The sequence below is a fragment of the Propithecus coquereli genome, unplaced genomic scaffold (genome assembly GCF_000956105.1).
Source record: "Propithecus coquereli isolate 6110/MARCELLA unplaced genomic scaffold, Pcoq_1.0 Scaffold573, whole genome shotgun sequence".
Lineage (NCBI taxonomy): Eukaryota > Metazoa > Chordata > Mammalia > Primates > Indriidae > Propithecus > Propithecus coquereli.
In genome coordinates, this window is record NW_012151652.1 from 426,294 (window position 1) to 444,823 (window position 18,530).

An 18,530-nucleotide genomic window follows, 5' to 3' on the forward strand; every position below is an offset into this window, starting at 1 on the left:
GGAGTCCTCAGCAGGTTCTCAACCTGTGAGTGGAATCGGAATTGAATTACCATTATTTTTAAAAGTCACTGAGCATTATCATCATCTCAAAGTGATATATAAGCACCAAAAACGAATACATTTACTTCAGAGAATGGAAAAACCGAGGTCTACAGAAATACCATAATTCCTTCTTGTTCATTGCTGTATACCCAGCACCCAGCACCCTGTCCAGCAAATAATAGATGCTCAATAAATATTTATTAAATGAATGAATGAATACTTCTCTCTGAGTCCCCCTCTAGTACTCTCATTTGCAAGATCTCCCTATCTCTGTTTTCAAGATATACAAGGTATTCACCAAGGGAGCTCGATGAGATTTACTTTTCCTCTTTAGGGAAGGTATTTTATTTATATGTAAGAAGGCTAACAGTGTATATCTGAATTAAAATTTAATAGGCCTTTGGTATAAACAGAAGTGCCTATTATTCAGTGTTTTTAAATGCTATAATAGGCACATTGTTAATCACGATTAATACCTAGTGAAGGGAAAATAGATCCCAAAGGGTTTTGAAGTATTAAAGTAAAAGACCAATATTTGTGTCAATGAAAGAGGTGTACAATATACAAGTAATAGTAATGATAATGGCAATGGTGATGACTTCTGCAATAAGCACATAGACAATGATAACAAATTTACAGTGAAAATTACAGTTCTGTTTCTTAACAATGCTAGTACAGGTAAACTAGTGGACAACTTTGCTATATACAATGTTAGCATATGTGACCGTCCTTGAATGTTTGGTTAACCCACCTTAAATTGTAAACCTTGACATTGAGGAAAGTTGAACCTCAGCCTAAAAATCAGCTCTTGGGTAGAACTTTGGTTGGCCAACATGCAACAGACCTAGTTCTTCTGCTTACACCCCCGAGCCGTCAGCAGATGCCCACTCTCATCGCAGAGACCTTTGCTTCCTTTCAAGAGAAACCGAGACACCTCTCTCTGGACGTCGCGATCTTTAACTAACTTTAACCACCAGAAACACTGCCAGGACAAGGGATATCTGGACACTCACACTGCGTCCTGCGCTTTTTAGTAGGTACCACGTTTCTGTAGGACTCAGGAGGGTAGCAGGTAGGAAAAAAGGAAAAGTCTCCCTGCTAATGCTAAGAAATACCAGAAGATTCTTTACACACAAGTGTTTATAGCTTTCCCCAAGCAGCACAAAAACATAGCTGAAAATCTCCTTCCTACTTCAGCTGTCATCTGCGGTCAAGACTTTGTGTGTGATAAATTTTCCTTTGCAAAATTGTCCTTTTTTCTCTCCAGCTTTATTGGGGTATAATTGACAAATAAAAATCGTATGTATTTAAGGTGTGCAATGTGATATTTTGATATGTGTATACATTGGGAAATGATTACCACAATCAAGCTAATTAACGTACCCATCATCTCACATGGTCACCTTGTGTGTGGTAAAAACGCTTAAGATCCACTCTCAGCAAATTTCAAGTATACGATACATGATTATTAACTGTAGTCACCATGCTACACATTAGGTCTCCAGAACTTATTCATCTCATAACTGAAAATTTGTACCCTTTAACCAGCGTCTCCCCATTTCCCCCACCTCCCTACCCCTGGTAACCACCCTTCTACTTTCTGTTTCTCTGACTTTAACTTTTTTAGACTCCACGTATGTGGGAAATCATGCAGTATTTGTCTTTCTGTGTCTGGCTTATTTCTCTTAGCATAATGTCCTCCAGGTTCATCCATATTGTCACAAATGACAGCATTTCCTCTTTTTAAAAGCTGAATGATATTCTGTTTTATATACATACACACCACAGTTTCTTTATCCGTTCATCTGTCCACAGAAACTTAGGTTGTTTCCGTATCTTGGCTATTGTGAATAACGGTGCAGTGAACATGGCAGCGCAGATATCTCTCCAAGATTTTATAATATTTTCCTCAGATACATACCCAGAAATGGGATTGCTGGATCGTATATTAATAGTAGTTTTGTTTTTAACTTTTTGAGAAACCTCCATACTGTTTTCCATAATGGCTACACCAGTTTGCATTCCCACCGGCAGTGTGAAGGGTTCCTTTTCTCCACATCCTCACCAGCACTTGGTATCTTTCGTCTTCTTGGTAATAGCCATCCTAACAGGTGTAAGGTGATATCTCATTACGGTTTTGATTTGCATTTCCTTGATGATTAGTGATGTCGAGCACCTTTCATATACCTGTCGGCCAGTTGTATGTCTTCTTTGGAAAAATGTCTATTCAGATCCTTTGCCCATTTTTAAATTGGGTTATTTGTTTTTTTGCTATTGAGTTGTGTGAGTTTAGCAAAAGTATCCTTAATGTTCATTTTAATTTAATTTTACCCATACCATAATGTTGGAGTGACAGAGTACAAGGTGATTTGCTCCAGGCCTTACCTGTGTCTTAAGACAGTCCTGAATCACCACCCTCCCACCGTATGGCACGAATTGCTTTTCTCATTGATTGTGCCTATAGGACTCTAGAACAAGCAAGCCTGGTGGCCCCATATTCAATAAGTGCATTCTCATCCCACCTCCCACATAATACCTTCATCCCAACAACTTGTTTTTCTTTTCTTCTCTGTCAATATACAACTTCCCTCCCTTTCAAAACATGTTTCAAAATCCAGCTCCTCTTGGAAATCTACCTTAATTAATCCCTCTTCAACTACCACTTCATCGTCTGGCCTCTCAGAGCCGAGGCCAGTACTGATGGCCACAGTAATTAGTCACGGTAATGTTAACTGTTTATTGAATTGTTGTCATGTGCCAGACACTCTGTTATATATTTTACACGTAGTGACTCTATTCCTCACTCCCTGAGAAGTGGGTATTATTATCCCTAGTTTACAAATGAGGAAACTGAGGCTAGAGTGACATATCCAAGGTCACACAGTTATTAAGTGGCTAATGCAGGGTTCAGAGAATGACTTATCTGGCTGCCAACCCTGTGCTCTTTCCCTCACAGCAAATACTCAGTGTGGCGCTGCGTTGGATTGATGGTGACTTCCTCTGTGAGTTTCTTGCCCCTCTCCGCCACTATCACCAAAGAAAATGCATGTTTCTCTTGTGTTCTCCTCAATATGCTTGTTGAATTGAGTTGAACAGCTTAAAGCCAGAAAACACATCTCCTATTTTTTTTAACATATTCCATCCTTGTGCTCAGCACATAAGGTAATCATTAAATGTTAATGACTAAGCGAAATGGAATAAAACCAGTGTTGTGGTAGCCATTTTTAAGCTTTAAGAGTTTAAATGTGCAGCCCATACACAGCACCACAGCTGGGAGCGCCATATTGCCATTAAGCCAGAAGGTGGATTCACGGGATGGGAACATTGAAAACAGACACCACAAGAATGGTTAAGTCAGTTTTCCAAACCACTTTCTACAAGTAGCTACTGCTTTTCCCCCCATAATAATTTCACAATGATTAGCCTGCTAGGTGAGAAATCCCAGGCAAAATCCTGCATCTCACAGGAATTTCAAATAGCCATTGAAGTACTGGGTCAAGGCTGGTGGTGATGTGGACAACAGGTAGAGTCATTCCCTTTAACTGATCAAAAACGTAAGAGAGCTGCCATCTAGATTTCTATTATGGGCTTTATCTTTCAGGATAAATGCCTTTGTTCTTATAATTGGATTGATGAAATGCAATCTCGCATTCCAACACACGTGGATATCAAAATGCCTATTTGGTGAGGAATGGTGTGTCATGCTACCAATTTCTGCTTCCTTTGCTTTCTTTGCTCATAGCACAAAATTTCCTACTTTTTGCCAAAACATTACTATGTAGCTTTTTAACTTAATTAAATATATAGGCAATTACTGACACCATCTGTCTTCATAGAAAAAGAACAAGAAGTGACACAAAAGACTGGGATTCTGAAGGGGCTATTTAGCAAACACAATCGTCTAGTTCCACTATAATAATATTTATTTTAGGAGCCCTTCTGTTATTGTAAATTATTTGTGCTTCCTAGAAATAATGAATTTGAGCTATACTTAAAATGTGTGGCTTTAGTATGATTTTTTAAAAAGAAAATATCAGGTAATCCATTGCTTTTTCAGTACAACAAAAACTTAAACATGTCGTTGAACATCTGTTACTAGTACAGTCTAACACAGCACTTAAAATCCTTTAAAATCCCTGAAAACCTTTATAAAGTTACATGAATCTTTTGCATAAATAGAACTGTTTTAACAATATGTATTCCTTTAAACATATATTTTGCTTTCTTAATCATAAGGTTCATTGTGTTCCCTATTGTTCCAAGCCCTTATAAAGAAGTAAATGCAATGGCCTCCCTTCTTGAAGGGGTCAGTCCTCCCCTCTCGTGCCACCACATTCCTATGCCCTCTGGAGTCCCTTCCTTACTTACGTCTGATTTTAACCTTTGTCTATTTCTCCGCAAATGACTTAATATGTAAATGATATCAAACCAACCCATTGGAACTTGATCAGGCTAAGTGATGAACCAATACAAAATACAAGTCCAAATAAACTAACAAAATTCACCTCCCATAGGGAGATCATAGGCAGCCCATATAAAGAACATGGTGTTCCCCTAACGTTGGCAGTTACCACCAAGGAGGGCAACTGTGTTCCCAGCAGCTCTTCCCTAGAACGGAGGGAGCATGTTTTGAATCCCATGTGGCAACAACTAAGTTCCCAATCCTCTGTAAATAGAAGTGTGCAGAACAACAGGACGTTTTTTTGAGACAATGTCTTACTCTGTCGCCCCGGCTAGAGTGCCATGGCGTCAGCCTAGCTCACAGCAACCTCAAACTCCTGGGCTCAAGAGATCCTCCTGCCTCAGCCTCCCAAGTAGCTGGAACTATAGGCGTGCGCCACCACACCTGACTAAGTTTTCTATTTTTTGTAGAGATGTGATTTCACTCTTGCTTAGGCTGGTCTGGAATTCTGACCTCAAGCAATCCACCCACCTTGGCCTCCCAGAGTGCCACCGCACCAGCCTTGAGGCCATTTCTAAAGAGGCTCAATATAAAGATACTTTTGAAAGAAATGACACTATACAACTTCTAGTCATATTAAAGATTTATGGTATACCAAAGAATATGCTGTCCCAGATTTGGGGTGAAAGCATCAATGTATGTGTTTCATATTGTTTATTCACTTGTTTTTTTTTTTTGAGACAGAGTCTCACTCTGTTACCCTGGCTAGAGTGAGTGCCGTGGCATCCGCCTAGCTCACAGCAACCTCAAACTCCTGGGCTCAAGCGATCCTCCTGCCTCAGCCTCCCGAGTAGCTGGGACTACAGGCATGCACCACCATGCCCGGCTAATTTTTTCTATGTATTTTTAGTTGTCCAATTAATTTCTATTTTTAGTAGAGACGGAGTCTCGCTCTTGCTCAGGCTGGTCTCGAACTCCTGAGCTCAAACAATCCGCCCGCCTAGGCCTCCCAGAGTGCTAGGATTACAGGCGTGAGCCACTGCGACCGGCCTGTTTATTCACTTGTTAATGAAGGAAATATGAAGGAAGTAATTTCACAATTATTTTCTACAAATTGCCTCGAAGATTCTGCATAAAATGCTTAGCAGATGCAGGTAGAACCAAAACTAATTTACACTACCTGCCATGACTCAAGAGCCTTCTAGTGTCTTCCCCTGCGAGGAAGCTGTACATTAGGAAACAGTGCATTGAATTTTAGAAGAGGAAAGAGGAGAAGGTGGGAAGAAGAAGGAAGGAAGAAAATACCTCCCTGAATGCTGCTTCTTTCATTTGCTAGAGATTGACCCTAAGGACAAAGGGTATGGGGGGTGTCCGTCACTTAAAAGCAGCCTCTGGAGTGGAGCTCAGCAGAACCCAGGCCTCACGGAGCCCTGACAAGCGAGCCAGCACCGAAGGACACTTACTGGGTGAAACTCCAGAGTGACTTTCAGTCAGCAGCTACTCGACTGGGATTTTTCGCAGGGCCCCAGCGCTCCACCCTTGAATTTCTGGAACGTGCCACAGGACTTTCTGATCACGGGTGGGAACCGTGGGTTTTGCCTATACTGAAGGACAGCATTTCTTTGTCCTCACACAGCTCTTACATCATAGGCTCTCAAAGTGCTTCACAGACAAGCAATGCGGAACGTGAGGAAAAAGGTGTTAAGCGACTTGCCCGGAGTCCCACAGCCAATCACAGGCCTGCTGCGGCTCCAGAACTCTCTGGTGGAGCTTCTTGTTGTGACTGCCAGCGTCACTGGGCCCTCTCAAGGCCTCCAGAGCACGTGTGTCCCTTGCCAGACTGAGAGGAATGGGCAGGTATTTTCTGCCCGTACATGGCAAAGCTTTTTAAGGTTTAGACTTGAAGAATCCCAGGAATAAACTCAGAAAGCAACTTGGGAGGTGGTTTGTCACAAGCTCACATTCAGTTATTATTTATATACTCAGCTAGATGCCAGCAAGTGGTCACAGAAATCGTGCAGGGGTCCATTCCAGAAAGAGTTTCCCGGAGACTGGGCTGTATGCACGCGCGTGTGTGTAACCACTTTATTGAGATACCACATACCATAAAATTTACCTTTTAAAGTTTACATTTCAGTGGTTTTCAGTGTATTTACAGTGTAGGTACAACCATCCCCATTATCTACTTTTACATTTTCCTCACTGCAGAAAAGAAACGCTGTACTCATTAGACATTACTCCACAATCCTCCTTCCCCTCAGCCATTGGAAACCATTTTCTGCCTCTGTGGACTTCCTCATTCTAGACATTTCACGAACGTGGGATAGTACAATACATGGTCTTTGATGACTTGTTTCTGTGACTTAACATTTTCAGGGTTCAGTCATGTCGTAGCATGTCAGAACTTCCTTCCTTCTCATGGCCGAATAACACCCCATTCATCGTATGACAAGACCACATTGTGTTCGTCCATTCATCGGTGGATGCATATTTGGGTTGCTTCCACTTTTTGACTGTTATGGATAATGTTGCTATGAACATTCACATACACGTTTTTCATTTCTCCTGGTTATACACCTAAGAGTAGAATTGATGAGTCACATGGTCACTCAAAGCTGAACTTTTTGAAGAGCTGCAAACTATTTTCCAAAGGGGCTGCACCATTTCACAACCTCACTAGCAATGGAGGAGGGTCCCAACTTCTCATATTTTTGCCAACTTGTTATTATCTTTTTGTTCCAGCCATCCTTGTGGGCGTGAAGTGGTATCTCTTGTCTGCGTTTTCAAGGAAGATTTTTTACCCGTTTGTTATTTGAACCATACAACAAAGGTTGATTGGGCACCACTTCTATCAGGGGGGTGCTGGGCTAGGTGTCGTGCAGGATGCAGATTGGAAAAAGAAAGGTCCCTGTTCTCAGTCTCATTCTCCTCTCTAGGAACTTTCCACATGTAAACACATTTGCCTTGGGTTTGGAATCCAGCGCTCTGAGCTCTGTCTGCACTCTGCTCCTGAGCAGGTCTCTTCCTCTCGTGGATCCTCATACCTAGAGTTTGAAGGGGCTGGACTAGACCAACTCCAAGGCTGTAGCTCTGACAGTCCATGGTTCTTGCCTACATATTCTGCAACCCAGGTTGTTCTTTTAAAAAAAAAAAAAAAAAATTCTGGTTGACCAGAACTGTCGAGGAAACTGGGAAGCAAAGGCAAACTCTGCGGCCTGCTTGCTGCACTGACCGGGGCCAATGTCGTGTGCTCGTCCTTACCAAGAGAGCCTCGCTGTGCATGCCGGTTCTCCGTGTCCACAGGTCTGTGCACAGAAATCCTCTGCAATGGGAGCTGCAGAGCAAGAGCTCCTCCACTTTGAAAGTCCACACAGAAGCCTTTTGGAGATCATTCGTAGTAACGTTAAAGGAGCACTGCTCAAAGCAAATCATTCGCCAGCCCTGACATCTATAGTACGGAAATTAAAGGAGAATAACTATAACCAGTATGGGATTACTACATTGAATTGCCATGGAAGAAGAATATGCAATTACTAGTCCTAGAAACCCGTAATAGGTTATAAAAATTAGGCTTTCGTGTTTATTATAGAATAGTGCTTAATGTTAAAATAAGAAAGTGGCCTTCCAAAAATTCATAATAAAAAATCAAGGAAATACTTAAAAAGAAATGAGTATGTAATTCTGTACCTTAAGAATATAAATTATATGACTGGACACAGTGGGTCACACCTGTAATCCCAGCACTTTGGGAGGCTGAGGCAGGAGGATCACTTGAGGCCAGGAGTTCAGGCCAGCCTGAACAATAGTTTATTGTTATTTTGTAGTTTTCATATTTGGGAGCCAGTAACACTTATTTTCAGAATCCGGAAATTTTGAAGGCCTTTGAAAATTATGGAGGCCTAGGCATGTTGGACTACCGGCCCCGAATGCTAAGTGACAAGACCCAGACTGTTTGCAGCCTCTGACCCCGAGTCTGAAGACCCAATATGAGGCAGTGTCCAGGAGGGTGGTGCAGAGAAGGGAAGCTCTAGCTGCTCAAAGATAGCCTCATGAAGCTGTAATTTAAGTCATGCCCAAAAGGGCAGACAGGATTAATGGAGACCAGGGAGAAGGCCTCTAAGATGAATACCAAGTGTCTCAACTGCTGAGCGGGGGTGACTGCCCTGTCTGGTGGCACCAGCCCTCCTCCTTCAATTCTCCAAGAGATGGGGCTATCCCAGCAGCCGCCACTAGGTGGCAACATACCCAGAGGCTGCCATCCCCTCTGCCTGTTGATTTTTTAAATGTAATACAAGCAACTCTTACCAAACACCATAATCACATTCATATTTTACCAATTGAAAATTATTTCAGTGCAATGTACCAACTCCTTTAAAATTAAGTATCAGGTGTGTTGTTTACTACAATGGAGAGCTCAATGCTGTCTGGCAATTCAATGATCCAAATGGTTGAAGAAAAGAGATGTCGTTCAGTAACTGCCTAAGAAAGCACGTTCTCTTTATCATAGCTGGGATTCTGGACCGTGTTTGTAAACAGCAACTGGAAATCAGTAAATGTGCTCCCCGTCTTTGAGAGGCAGGCAAGAATACCGACGTGAGAGCAAGTGAGTTCTCAACATTTGCTCCGACTCTGCTCTCGACAGTCAGATGGGGCCGTGTAGTCAGGGCGCGATGTGAATTTGTGTCTGCCAGGCCCCCGCAATAATAGACTGTAGCATATGGCCACTGGATCCTCACAACAGCCCTCGGGGACAGATCCCATCAGGCCTGTGTTAACAGACAAGGAAACAAGCCCAGAGAGGGGAAGACAGTTGGCTAAGAACACACAGGCAGCAGTGTCCAGGCCAGCCCTCAGCGAGGTCCTGGAACTCCGGTCCAGAGCACTTTCCATTCCCAGGAAGCCACCGCCTCTCTCAGCCACTGTCCTCTCTAATCTCATTACCCTCAACCTGCTGTCACTTCTTTTCCCCTGCCAAGCTGCCCCTCTCCTTTTCAGCTTATTTCGTCTTGGTCTAAATGTGGTGAGAAGCAGGGTGACTTGCCGTGTCCCCTAGGGAAGTCCTCAGGTCCTGTAGATTTCACCTCTCTCCAACCAGAGAGCCTTGAGCCCCAGGCCCAAAAGTGAGAGCAGAGCAAAGGAAGCCTCCCTCCCAGGGACTGATTCTGTCTTACCACTGCAGCCCAGCCAAGCACATGCTCCTGATTTCACAGCTGAGAGCCAAGAAAAGGTGCCTGAGATTGCAACCTGCCCTCTGGAGCATCGTTCGACAAAGGCATCTCAAACGTAACACGCCCAAACCTAAAATCTTGATTTTACCCTCCAAACTATTCCTCTAGCGGTCTGCCCCACCTGGGAACCAGTAACCCCAACCTTCCATTTTCTTCAGGGCAGAAGTCTTGGACAATGCTTGACGCCCCTCTTTTTCTCACACCCCACATCCAATCCATCAGTAAGTCCTTTGTGTTCTACTTTTGAAGAGTCTTTGAAATACAACCACTTCTCCCACCCCCCACTCTTACCGTACTGGCCCAGTGACCGCCATCTTCCTACCTGGACTCCCAGTTTCCCTCATGGCCCCCGCATGGTCTCTTCTCCTCACTGCACTCGGAGTAACGTGAGTGAGATCATGTCGCTCCCCTGCTCAATGCCTCCAAGTGAATTCCCGGCCCCCACGGTTGTCGGTAGTCGGTAGGAAATGAGCCCTTGGCATCGGACCTCGCCAAACCAGTGAGGACAGAAGGAACCTTGGCCTGCCGGGGGCTGCATTCCCCAGCAGCCAGGGGAGCTGGGCGGATGTCCTGGCTTCCACGGTGCAGCCGTAGCTGTGGGGACCCACGGGTCTGACCGAGGGCTTGGTCTTGCTCTAGAAAGAATCGAGTGTCCAGTGGTGGATTTTCTGTCAGACTAGGGCTGTGAAGGGAGACGGGAACGTGGGCAGGGAAGAGAATCACACAGCCCTCAGCCAGATGGGCTGCTGAGGAGGACGGGTCGCGTGTCACAGTTTGCTCTGAAGGCCTGATGCCATCTCTGTTGGGGGCGAATTCTCAGGGATGCCTGTCTCAAAGGGGCTGTCTTTTTAAAAATTCTCCGTGATGTGGGAACTCCTCACAATTCCTGGTCAGCCTTATAGATACATCTCGAGGCAACAGGGGGAAGGTCCACCGAGACCATTACTCCCAGTGAGTAGTTGGGGAAAGTGGCCCAGAGAGGTCCACTTGTGGTGGGTCACAGATATTTGTCTGAAACCCTGATATGGAAAGCTGGGGTCTTTAGCAAGTCATTTATACTATCTGGAATCTCCAGTTCTTCTCCTTACAAAAAGAAAAGGCTAAAGAAGGTGAAAAGAAAACTTTGGGAAGAATCGGCAAAACATCTATGGATTCTTAAAGCTCTGAAATTCTGATTCTTCAATGAATGTTATTCGATCTATAAATCAGTCTCTCCGTCCCATACCTGTGCCCTGAAGCCCCTAAGAGAAGGTCGGCAAGAGGCAAGACCAACTCTTTGCTGCAGAACTGTGTTTGCACGTGTAGACGGCCACAGGATGTAGGGCCTGAGCACACCTGCCCACATGTGTGTGCTCTGCCACCCATTCATCCCGAGTGTCACCAGAAAAAGGTAGAAGCAGCAGGGGTGAGCAGGCAGCCTCCATCTGCCTGGAACACATCGGGCAAAAAGGGCTCAAGACTGGGCCTCTGGCCCACCCCTCCCCACACAGAAGCACGTTGTTACATTGTCATCCCAAAGCTGTGGCACAGAACCTGGGAATGGAGCACTTCTGGGCAAGCTGGCCTCTGCCTGATCCCCTCCCTGCCCACTGGTTCTTACCCACGCAGGCCTCCAGATGCAGCTGCGGTAGCGCTCAGGGCCGTGGAGAGCTGGGACCGTGGAGAGCTTGGCAGCCCATCCTCCCCTCCCACCCCCCACTGGTCCCATCCCCTTGCTGAAGTTGCAGTGGACTTCTTTGCTACCAACCCAACAGAAATAGAATTCAAGCCATAAACGCAAATGACATGCGTAATGTTTAATTTTCTAGTAGCCCCATTTCTTTAAAAGTTAAAAAGTAGATAAAAATAATTTTAACAGTATTTTTTATTTAACTCAGCATAACCAAAATATTATCATTTCAGCATGTAATCAGAATAAAATATTTATGAGATAGTTTGCATTCTTTTTTACATTCTCAGTCTTCAGAATCTGGTGTGTATTTTTGAGCCAGCCACGTTTCAAATGCTCAATAGCCACGTGTGGCTAGTGGCAACCGTATTAGATGGTGCAGATCTAGAATATACAGGAAAGTCTATATATAATTGCAGTTATCATAATGCCATTAATTCTAACATTGACTGTTAACATTTTATTATATTCTCATCTAGTCCTTTCTAAGTATATTATTGTTGCAAAGCTGAAGTCACGTTGCTTATATAACTAACTTTCTATGCTCCACTTGCTGTATTGTTCATCTTCCCACATCATCAAAATTCATTCACAAACGCCATCTCTAATTCTGATACCGCAGACTGTCCCATCACTTGGGTGTCATAATCTTTTTAACCAATGCCAAAATGCTGGACAGCTGCATTTTTTCCAATAATGTAAGTAACGCTGAGATGACTAATTTGGTATTACTTGTGCTCTGAAGGCCTCGATGTGAATCTCTGTAGCATTCTAGCCATTTTTAAGAAACTACTTTTGAATATCATCACTCAGTCAAACAACCAACAACAAGTGATTTCCGACTGGGAGCCGAAACTCCTCAGCTTCTCGGCGGGCAGTTGTGACGCCTGGCTCTGCAACTTAGAGCAGGCCACTTTGCTCTCCGTGCCGGAGTCGCTCCATTTATAAAGTAAACTGATGGTATTAGGTGATTTTTAAGGATCTTTCCAGCTCTAACCTTCAGTGATATTTTTCCCTACCCCACAAATCTAATCAATTAACCTGTCAAGCCAGTCATTATGTCATTAAAAGCGAGTCACAGGCCGGGCGCGATGGCTCACGCCTGTAATCCTAGCACTCTGGGAGGCCGAGGCGGGTGGATCGCTCAAGGTCAGGAGTTTGAGACCAGCCTGAGCAAGAGCGAGACCCCGTCTCTACTAAAAATAGAAAAAAATGATCTGGACAACTAAAAATATATATATATAGAAAAAATTAGCCGGGCATGGTGGCGCATGCCTGTAGTCCCAGCTACTCAGGAGGCTGAGGCAGAAGGATCACTTGAGCCCAGGAGTTTGAGATTGCTGTGAGCTAGGCTGACGCCATGGCACTCACTCTAGCCCAGGCAACAGAGCCAGACTCTGTCTCAAAAAAAAAAAAAAAAAAAAAAAGCGAGTCATGTTAAAGCCACCACCTACCTAAACATTTTAAAATCCATGCTCACTCACAGTGCCTTTGTACAGGCCACCGTCATCGCTCATCTAAATTGGGATCGGGGTACCCAGTGCTGAGAGAGAATAGGTTCTAAATTTAATAAATAGGATTAAATGAAAGAGGTGTGAAAGCATCGCATGGGGCTGGCGCAGAGGAAGTAGTCAATGAATATCTGCTGCAGAGACTCACCTGGATCCAGTTCCCTAAAAGTTGCAGAGTTCACAGCGAAACGTTGCAATTGCAAATGCTCCCGCTGCACCCCTGCCCCAGACACTGGATGCTTCGGAAAGACAAAGACTTGGCAGCTTCCCCTAAAGAGCTGACAGTCTAGAGGTGGAGGCAGGAACCCCTGTACACAAAACAAGCATGCCTCAGGCAGTGTCTTCAATGGAAAAACCAGATGGAGAACAGAACAATTATCCGAGCAAATCAGGCAAGCCTGCTGTTGAGGAAAAGGCTTAACAAAATTTGTCCTATTTCCTTTGTGAACCTACGGGTTAGGGCAGCCTGGGAAAGCAAAGTATTTTGGCTCCGGAAAGACTGGTCTGTGCTCTGTGATCTTAGGCAAACCATGAGGCCTATTTCTGATCTCAGTATCCTCACCAGTAAAATGGAGATAGAATAATACCAACCTTGCCCAAACCTAACTACCCACTGGACTGAATTCTGTCAAACACAAAGATTATGTAGGGGGAAACAGTTATGAAATGGGGTGATCTAATAGCTAACATAGACAACTGATGACCTGTCTCCTAAGAATCCACGCCTCTTAAAGGAAATGTTTGGTGATCATGAGTACTGTTTGTATTGAACTTTATAGTTTATAAGGCAATTTTATGTGCATTTATTTTATTTTATTTTCAAAACCCTGTGTAGCAGGTATTGCATTTGCTTCTTAAGGATACTGACATCGAGAGAGCTTAAACAACTCCTTCGAGTTCACACTGTGAAGGCTACACGTAGGCTCTCTAACTCCTTGCTTCTCACACTTTCTCCTGCACTGTGCTGCCTTCCCATTAACATCCTTTTCACCAAAGCCTTAATACTATTAGCATAAATATTAATGACGTGTGTTATGTGTGTTTCCCTTTGATCAAGGACACCGAAACATTGAAAGAGAAGCTCTGAAACAAAATGCCGGACATGCAAGAAGAGCAAGTTTACTTTCTCACATTGAGGGACAGTAGCTGTCCCCCTCTGATTTACATTTCATGCCATGCAGCGGGAAATATTTAAGTTGACAAATTAGGATGTTTACAACTGCAACAGATACTTGGCAGTTAGTTTTTTAAGAATTGTTGCAAATGTGATTTATTTGCTATTATAAAAGAGCATTACTGTGCGAATATGACTCCTGAAATTAGCTTCAGTTTAGCAAGGGGCCTTGACAGTGTGACCTCTTAATATCCTTATAATGATGCCATTTACATTCAATGCTTACTCAAGTCACTCACTGCTAGTTCTGTTTGAGAAGAGTCCACTCTAGAGCAGATGTATTATGTATTTTAACACACAGAGTTGGTGAGCGGGGCACATGGAGGCCTTCTAAGAGGAAAAACTGTTTAATCAAGTCTTCATGAAAATGTGTTAGTTTCCAACTTCCTACAGTGAAAATGCATTACTGCTAATTGCAGCATACTCCATAAATACAATACTTCATGTTTTCTCCACAAGACATTTCCATGGCATGGATTATAATAAACAAGAACGTGTTCTGGTCCTCCACACTTTAGCTTCTAATTTGACTGGAGAATTGGTACAGGGTAAGGGTTGGCTGGGTGAGGATTACTGCCATCTCCTCCCGCAGGGAGTGGGAAGAGCCAGGCAGAATTGGATTCAAATCCCAGCACCACTACTTCCTAGCTCTGTGGACTTGGGTACCTCCCTGAACCTCTGTTTCTTCATCTGTGACACAGAACTGTTATTTTTTAGGTTGCTATAAAGATCTGAGATGTTTGTGAAGCACTTGGCACACTATAGGTACTTGGTACATGGGAGCCTAGTGTTTTTATCACTTGTTTGAAGCTCAAATGTCACGTCCATGATGCAGCCCTGACTTCACTAGGCAAACCCAGTCTGTCCTTTCTTTCTGCTTCAGTGGTACCTTGTTCATACTCATATCACATGTCACATTGTATTGTTTAATTGAATATGTATGTACCTGGTCTTCACTTCCTTGATGGCAGGACTTGTACCTATTTACTTTTGACTCTCCAGTTACTAAAACAATGATATTTGTTGAATATCGGACTGAGAGGGACTCTGGGAGTGCTTCTGGATTCAGCCTAGGGATAGGGGATGACAAGGGCAATTAAGGTTGATCTGCCATAAGAGAGGGAAGAAGCAGCACATGACTTACTTTGTCATTGCCAGTTTGGCACATAGTAGATGCTCAGTAAATATTTGTCAAAGGAATTAATGGACATAACTCAGTTATCTAGTAGTTGACATTAACTAATAACTACCATGTCTATTTTTCAAAGCATTTTAATTTTAATTGGATCATAGTATTCTTCCAATAATCCTGTGATACAGCTAGGATAAGATGTTATTACCTGTTGGCAATTGAGAATACTGTGACATTGTGAGGTAGTAAAATAAGAATATCCTGCACTTTCATGATAAAATCGTGGTAGAGCTAAGACTGACGGGCCAGCCCTAAGTTTCCCTTAAGGTTCGTATTAACATTCACAGAGAGGCTGTCACTGATTTCTCTAAAATCGCAGCAAGCTGCCCCTTCCTCATATTTACTCATGTTTTTCCTCTTTCTGTTCCACTTGAGTTCCCCACCCTCTGAAGCTTCTGTCTGGGCTCATTTTCTCAGTAGAAAACCTTGCACCACCTACCTTAGAAATGTCGGGCTCTGGGCAGAAAAACCAAAGTCAACATGAACTTTTGGAGACTTGGCATCTCCATTAGATTGTCTTGGCCAGGTATTTCTGTAACCTCCCACAAGAACCTTGAATCTTCCAGCTAGAATAAGACTCCACCCCTCCGTTGACTGACGTAGAAAGAGAAGGAAAAGCTTCTACTCCGTTAAGCCACACGGTCACTGTTTTGTTTGGTCTGATGCGGTTCGGTCCGGTTCGGGGGAGCTAGGGGAGGTCTCTACTGTTTGCTGGTCTCACTCTCACTTTTTCGGTTCCTGTTTTAATCAGGTGTGGGCAACGGGCCTTAACCTCGCCTATAGTGACCAGCTGGCCCTGACTCAACTCATCTTATACCTCACAAACGGCCATCTGGACTGCAGTTTGGGCACCCTCGAAGTGCCCCGCTTTGTTCCAAGGAAAGGGAAGAAAACGAACCCCGTTAAGTGTCTCTCAGTGCCGGTAAGCAACAGATGCTTCCCGATTGTTCTCAGCGTTCGGCCCAGTCAGCTGCCGCTTACGGGGCTCTGTCTATGTGCCAGGCTCTTTGAATAGAGGAGAAGAAAGAGCTTCAGGCGAGTCACTGGACCTCTCCGAAATGGGCTCCCGGAATGTGCATGCGTTGGTCAGAGGAAAGGGGGCAGGGCATTCCAAAGGGAGAAAGCGTGCAGACGTGTGACCGAGCGCCGGGTTCTCTTCTGTTCCCCTGGGCACGTGCGCGTCTGTGCCACTGCCTCCCTTACCAGAACTTCTCTGCTTGCAGTCCTCGGGAGCCAGCTGTCCAACTGCATCCGTCGTCTTTCTTCTTCCTGTCCTTCCTCTTGGTGGATCAGGCCAGAGGCTGCTAAGATACCCCCAGCCCCACGTCTATGCAGCAACTAAGCCACGTTGAGTCCGCCTGCTAAAGCACCTCAACCTGACCCCTCCTCCCCCTCCACAAAGACCCCCCTTCGTTCCGGCTCTCACCCCCTGACAGTAGGGTTCGGATACTCTTCACCCAGCCCCTGCCTCCTGCCTCTCCCCTCAGCCTGAACACACTGAGGTCAGGGCGGCAAGGGCAGAAGCGGGTCTGAGTGTGTGGCTCCCCTACCTATGATTTTAAAAAGACTCCCGCAACCTTCAGGAAAACCCCACTTCCTGCTTGCTTGTGAGCCCCCCACCATCTGCCCCTTCCGCTGCCGCAGCCCCCCTTCTCCTCACCGGCCCCATGGGGGTGGCTGGGGCCGGGAGAGAGGTTTGCCAACCTCCGCACCCTCTGTGGGGACAGCGGTGCTTGGTCCAGTGGGCTAAGTTGGTCCTGGGGCGAGAGAGCAAAGGTCAGGAGGACCAGATGGCCCTTAGCGTAAGAGTGTTTGGGGACTTTCTGGCCACACTGCTCCGACAGCTGCCAGAGGGTTTCTTTTACTTTCTGCTACAACAGTGGGCTTCACACTCTTTTTGCAAATGAAGCTCTACTTGAAATCCAAATATGTCACATAGTTGAAAGAGGAACTCCAGTGGCTCATAGGACCCCACACTGGTGTCCCAGAGATACCTTTTCAGAGCAGTGTCTCCTGCCTCTCTGCTGAACCCCTTTAGGTCCAGGAGATGCCTCTGGATTTAAAGGACCTTTGTTTGACTCTGCCCAGGGTCTCCACGGTCACCTCAGGGCAAGGGTCCCCGATGTCTCGGGGGGCTCCTCCTTCCCCTCCTTCTCATCCACTTGTCCAGTGAGGTACTAGCAAGGACCTTGCTCACAGGCATCCTCTTGATCTTGTAGCTTATTAAGAACAGAAGCAGAGTTGGACTGGAGAGAACAGACCTCTTTTAATTAGGCCCCAGGACTTTGCCGACAATCTCCCAGGTCTGACCCCACCTACGGCCTCCGTCCTCACCTAAGAGACCTGCGGGACCCTAAGTTCAAAGTTAGAAGGAGAGACAGCAGTCAGACTTGGGCCCTTCTGGCTAGTGAGCCTCACTCCATGCCGTTTCTAAAGGAGGCTGGAAGCTGAGATGGTATTCAACACAAGACTTCCAAAGACAATTTGCTGCATTTAAGTATGTTGTTTCCAAAGGCTGTAAGCAGAAGTTATTCTTTGAATTAGAAGCACTCTCCCATTTTCCCATGTTGCTATAGATTTCATTCCTAGCTACAGGCTAGACATATGGGAGTTCTCCTGTGATCAAGAGTCTTAAACACTTTTAGGAGCTGCACACACACAAAAGGGAGGCGTTATGATCTTCAATAAGGCAAATGCCTCTTCCATCACTGGAGAGAGGCTATGCAGGTTTTCTGACGTGGGGATAAACTGAAACTGCTTTTACTTTTAGAAAGATATGCATGGCTGTGTCGCCCTGGTGCCCATGTGCCGTGTGTGCACACACTCCCATGCACGTGTACATGCACGGTAGCCTATTTTTTTTAAAAGAAGCACGTACACAGGCACACACACAGGACAACTCCTAAGCAAACTGAAGGATCTTGAACAAGTGTGAACAGATTGTTAAGCCGTCGGGTTTACGATCAGTCAGTTGACAGCCCCCTTTGAAGACTAAAGAAAAAGGAAACACACAGAAGCACAGTAAGAACGAGAGTGCATCAGCACTAATACCTATGAAATGCTTCCAGTTTGGGCCTGTTCCTTTAATAACAGGCTATATAAGGGGAAAGCAAAGTCTTTTCTGGACTCTCAGAGGAGCTGTTGTCCATATCAGGAACAGGTGGCCGAATTGTCACTTAGAGCCATTTAGACCAGGTCACTGGGCTTCTGATCCAATGATGTCGCTAAATAACCACTTAAAGGTATAAACAAGGTCTGAAAAATCCCAGATGTGCATGTTTTAGAAATGAAAAGGAATCACCTAACAATTTT

At 44.7% G+C, this 18,530-nt stretch overlaps 1 protein-coding gene across 1 annotated transcript in view; it reads left to right on the forward strand.

The window, feature by feature from the left end:
• IQCH (IQ motif containing H) overlaps positions 1-18,530 on the forward strand; it is a 242,877-nt gene that overhangs the window by 178,056 nt on the left and 46,291 nt on the right. The window contains exon 14 of the mRNA XM_012658125.1: positions 15,970-16,140. Coding sequence (XP_012513579.1) covers positions 15,970-16,140 — 171 coding nt within the window. The remainder of the gene's footprint in view (positions 1-15,969; positions 16,141-18,530) is intronic.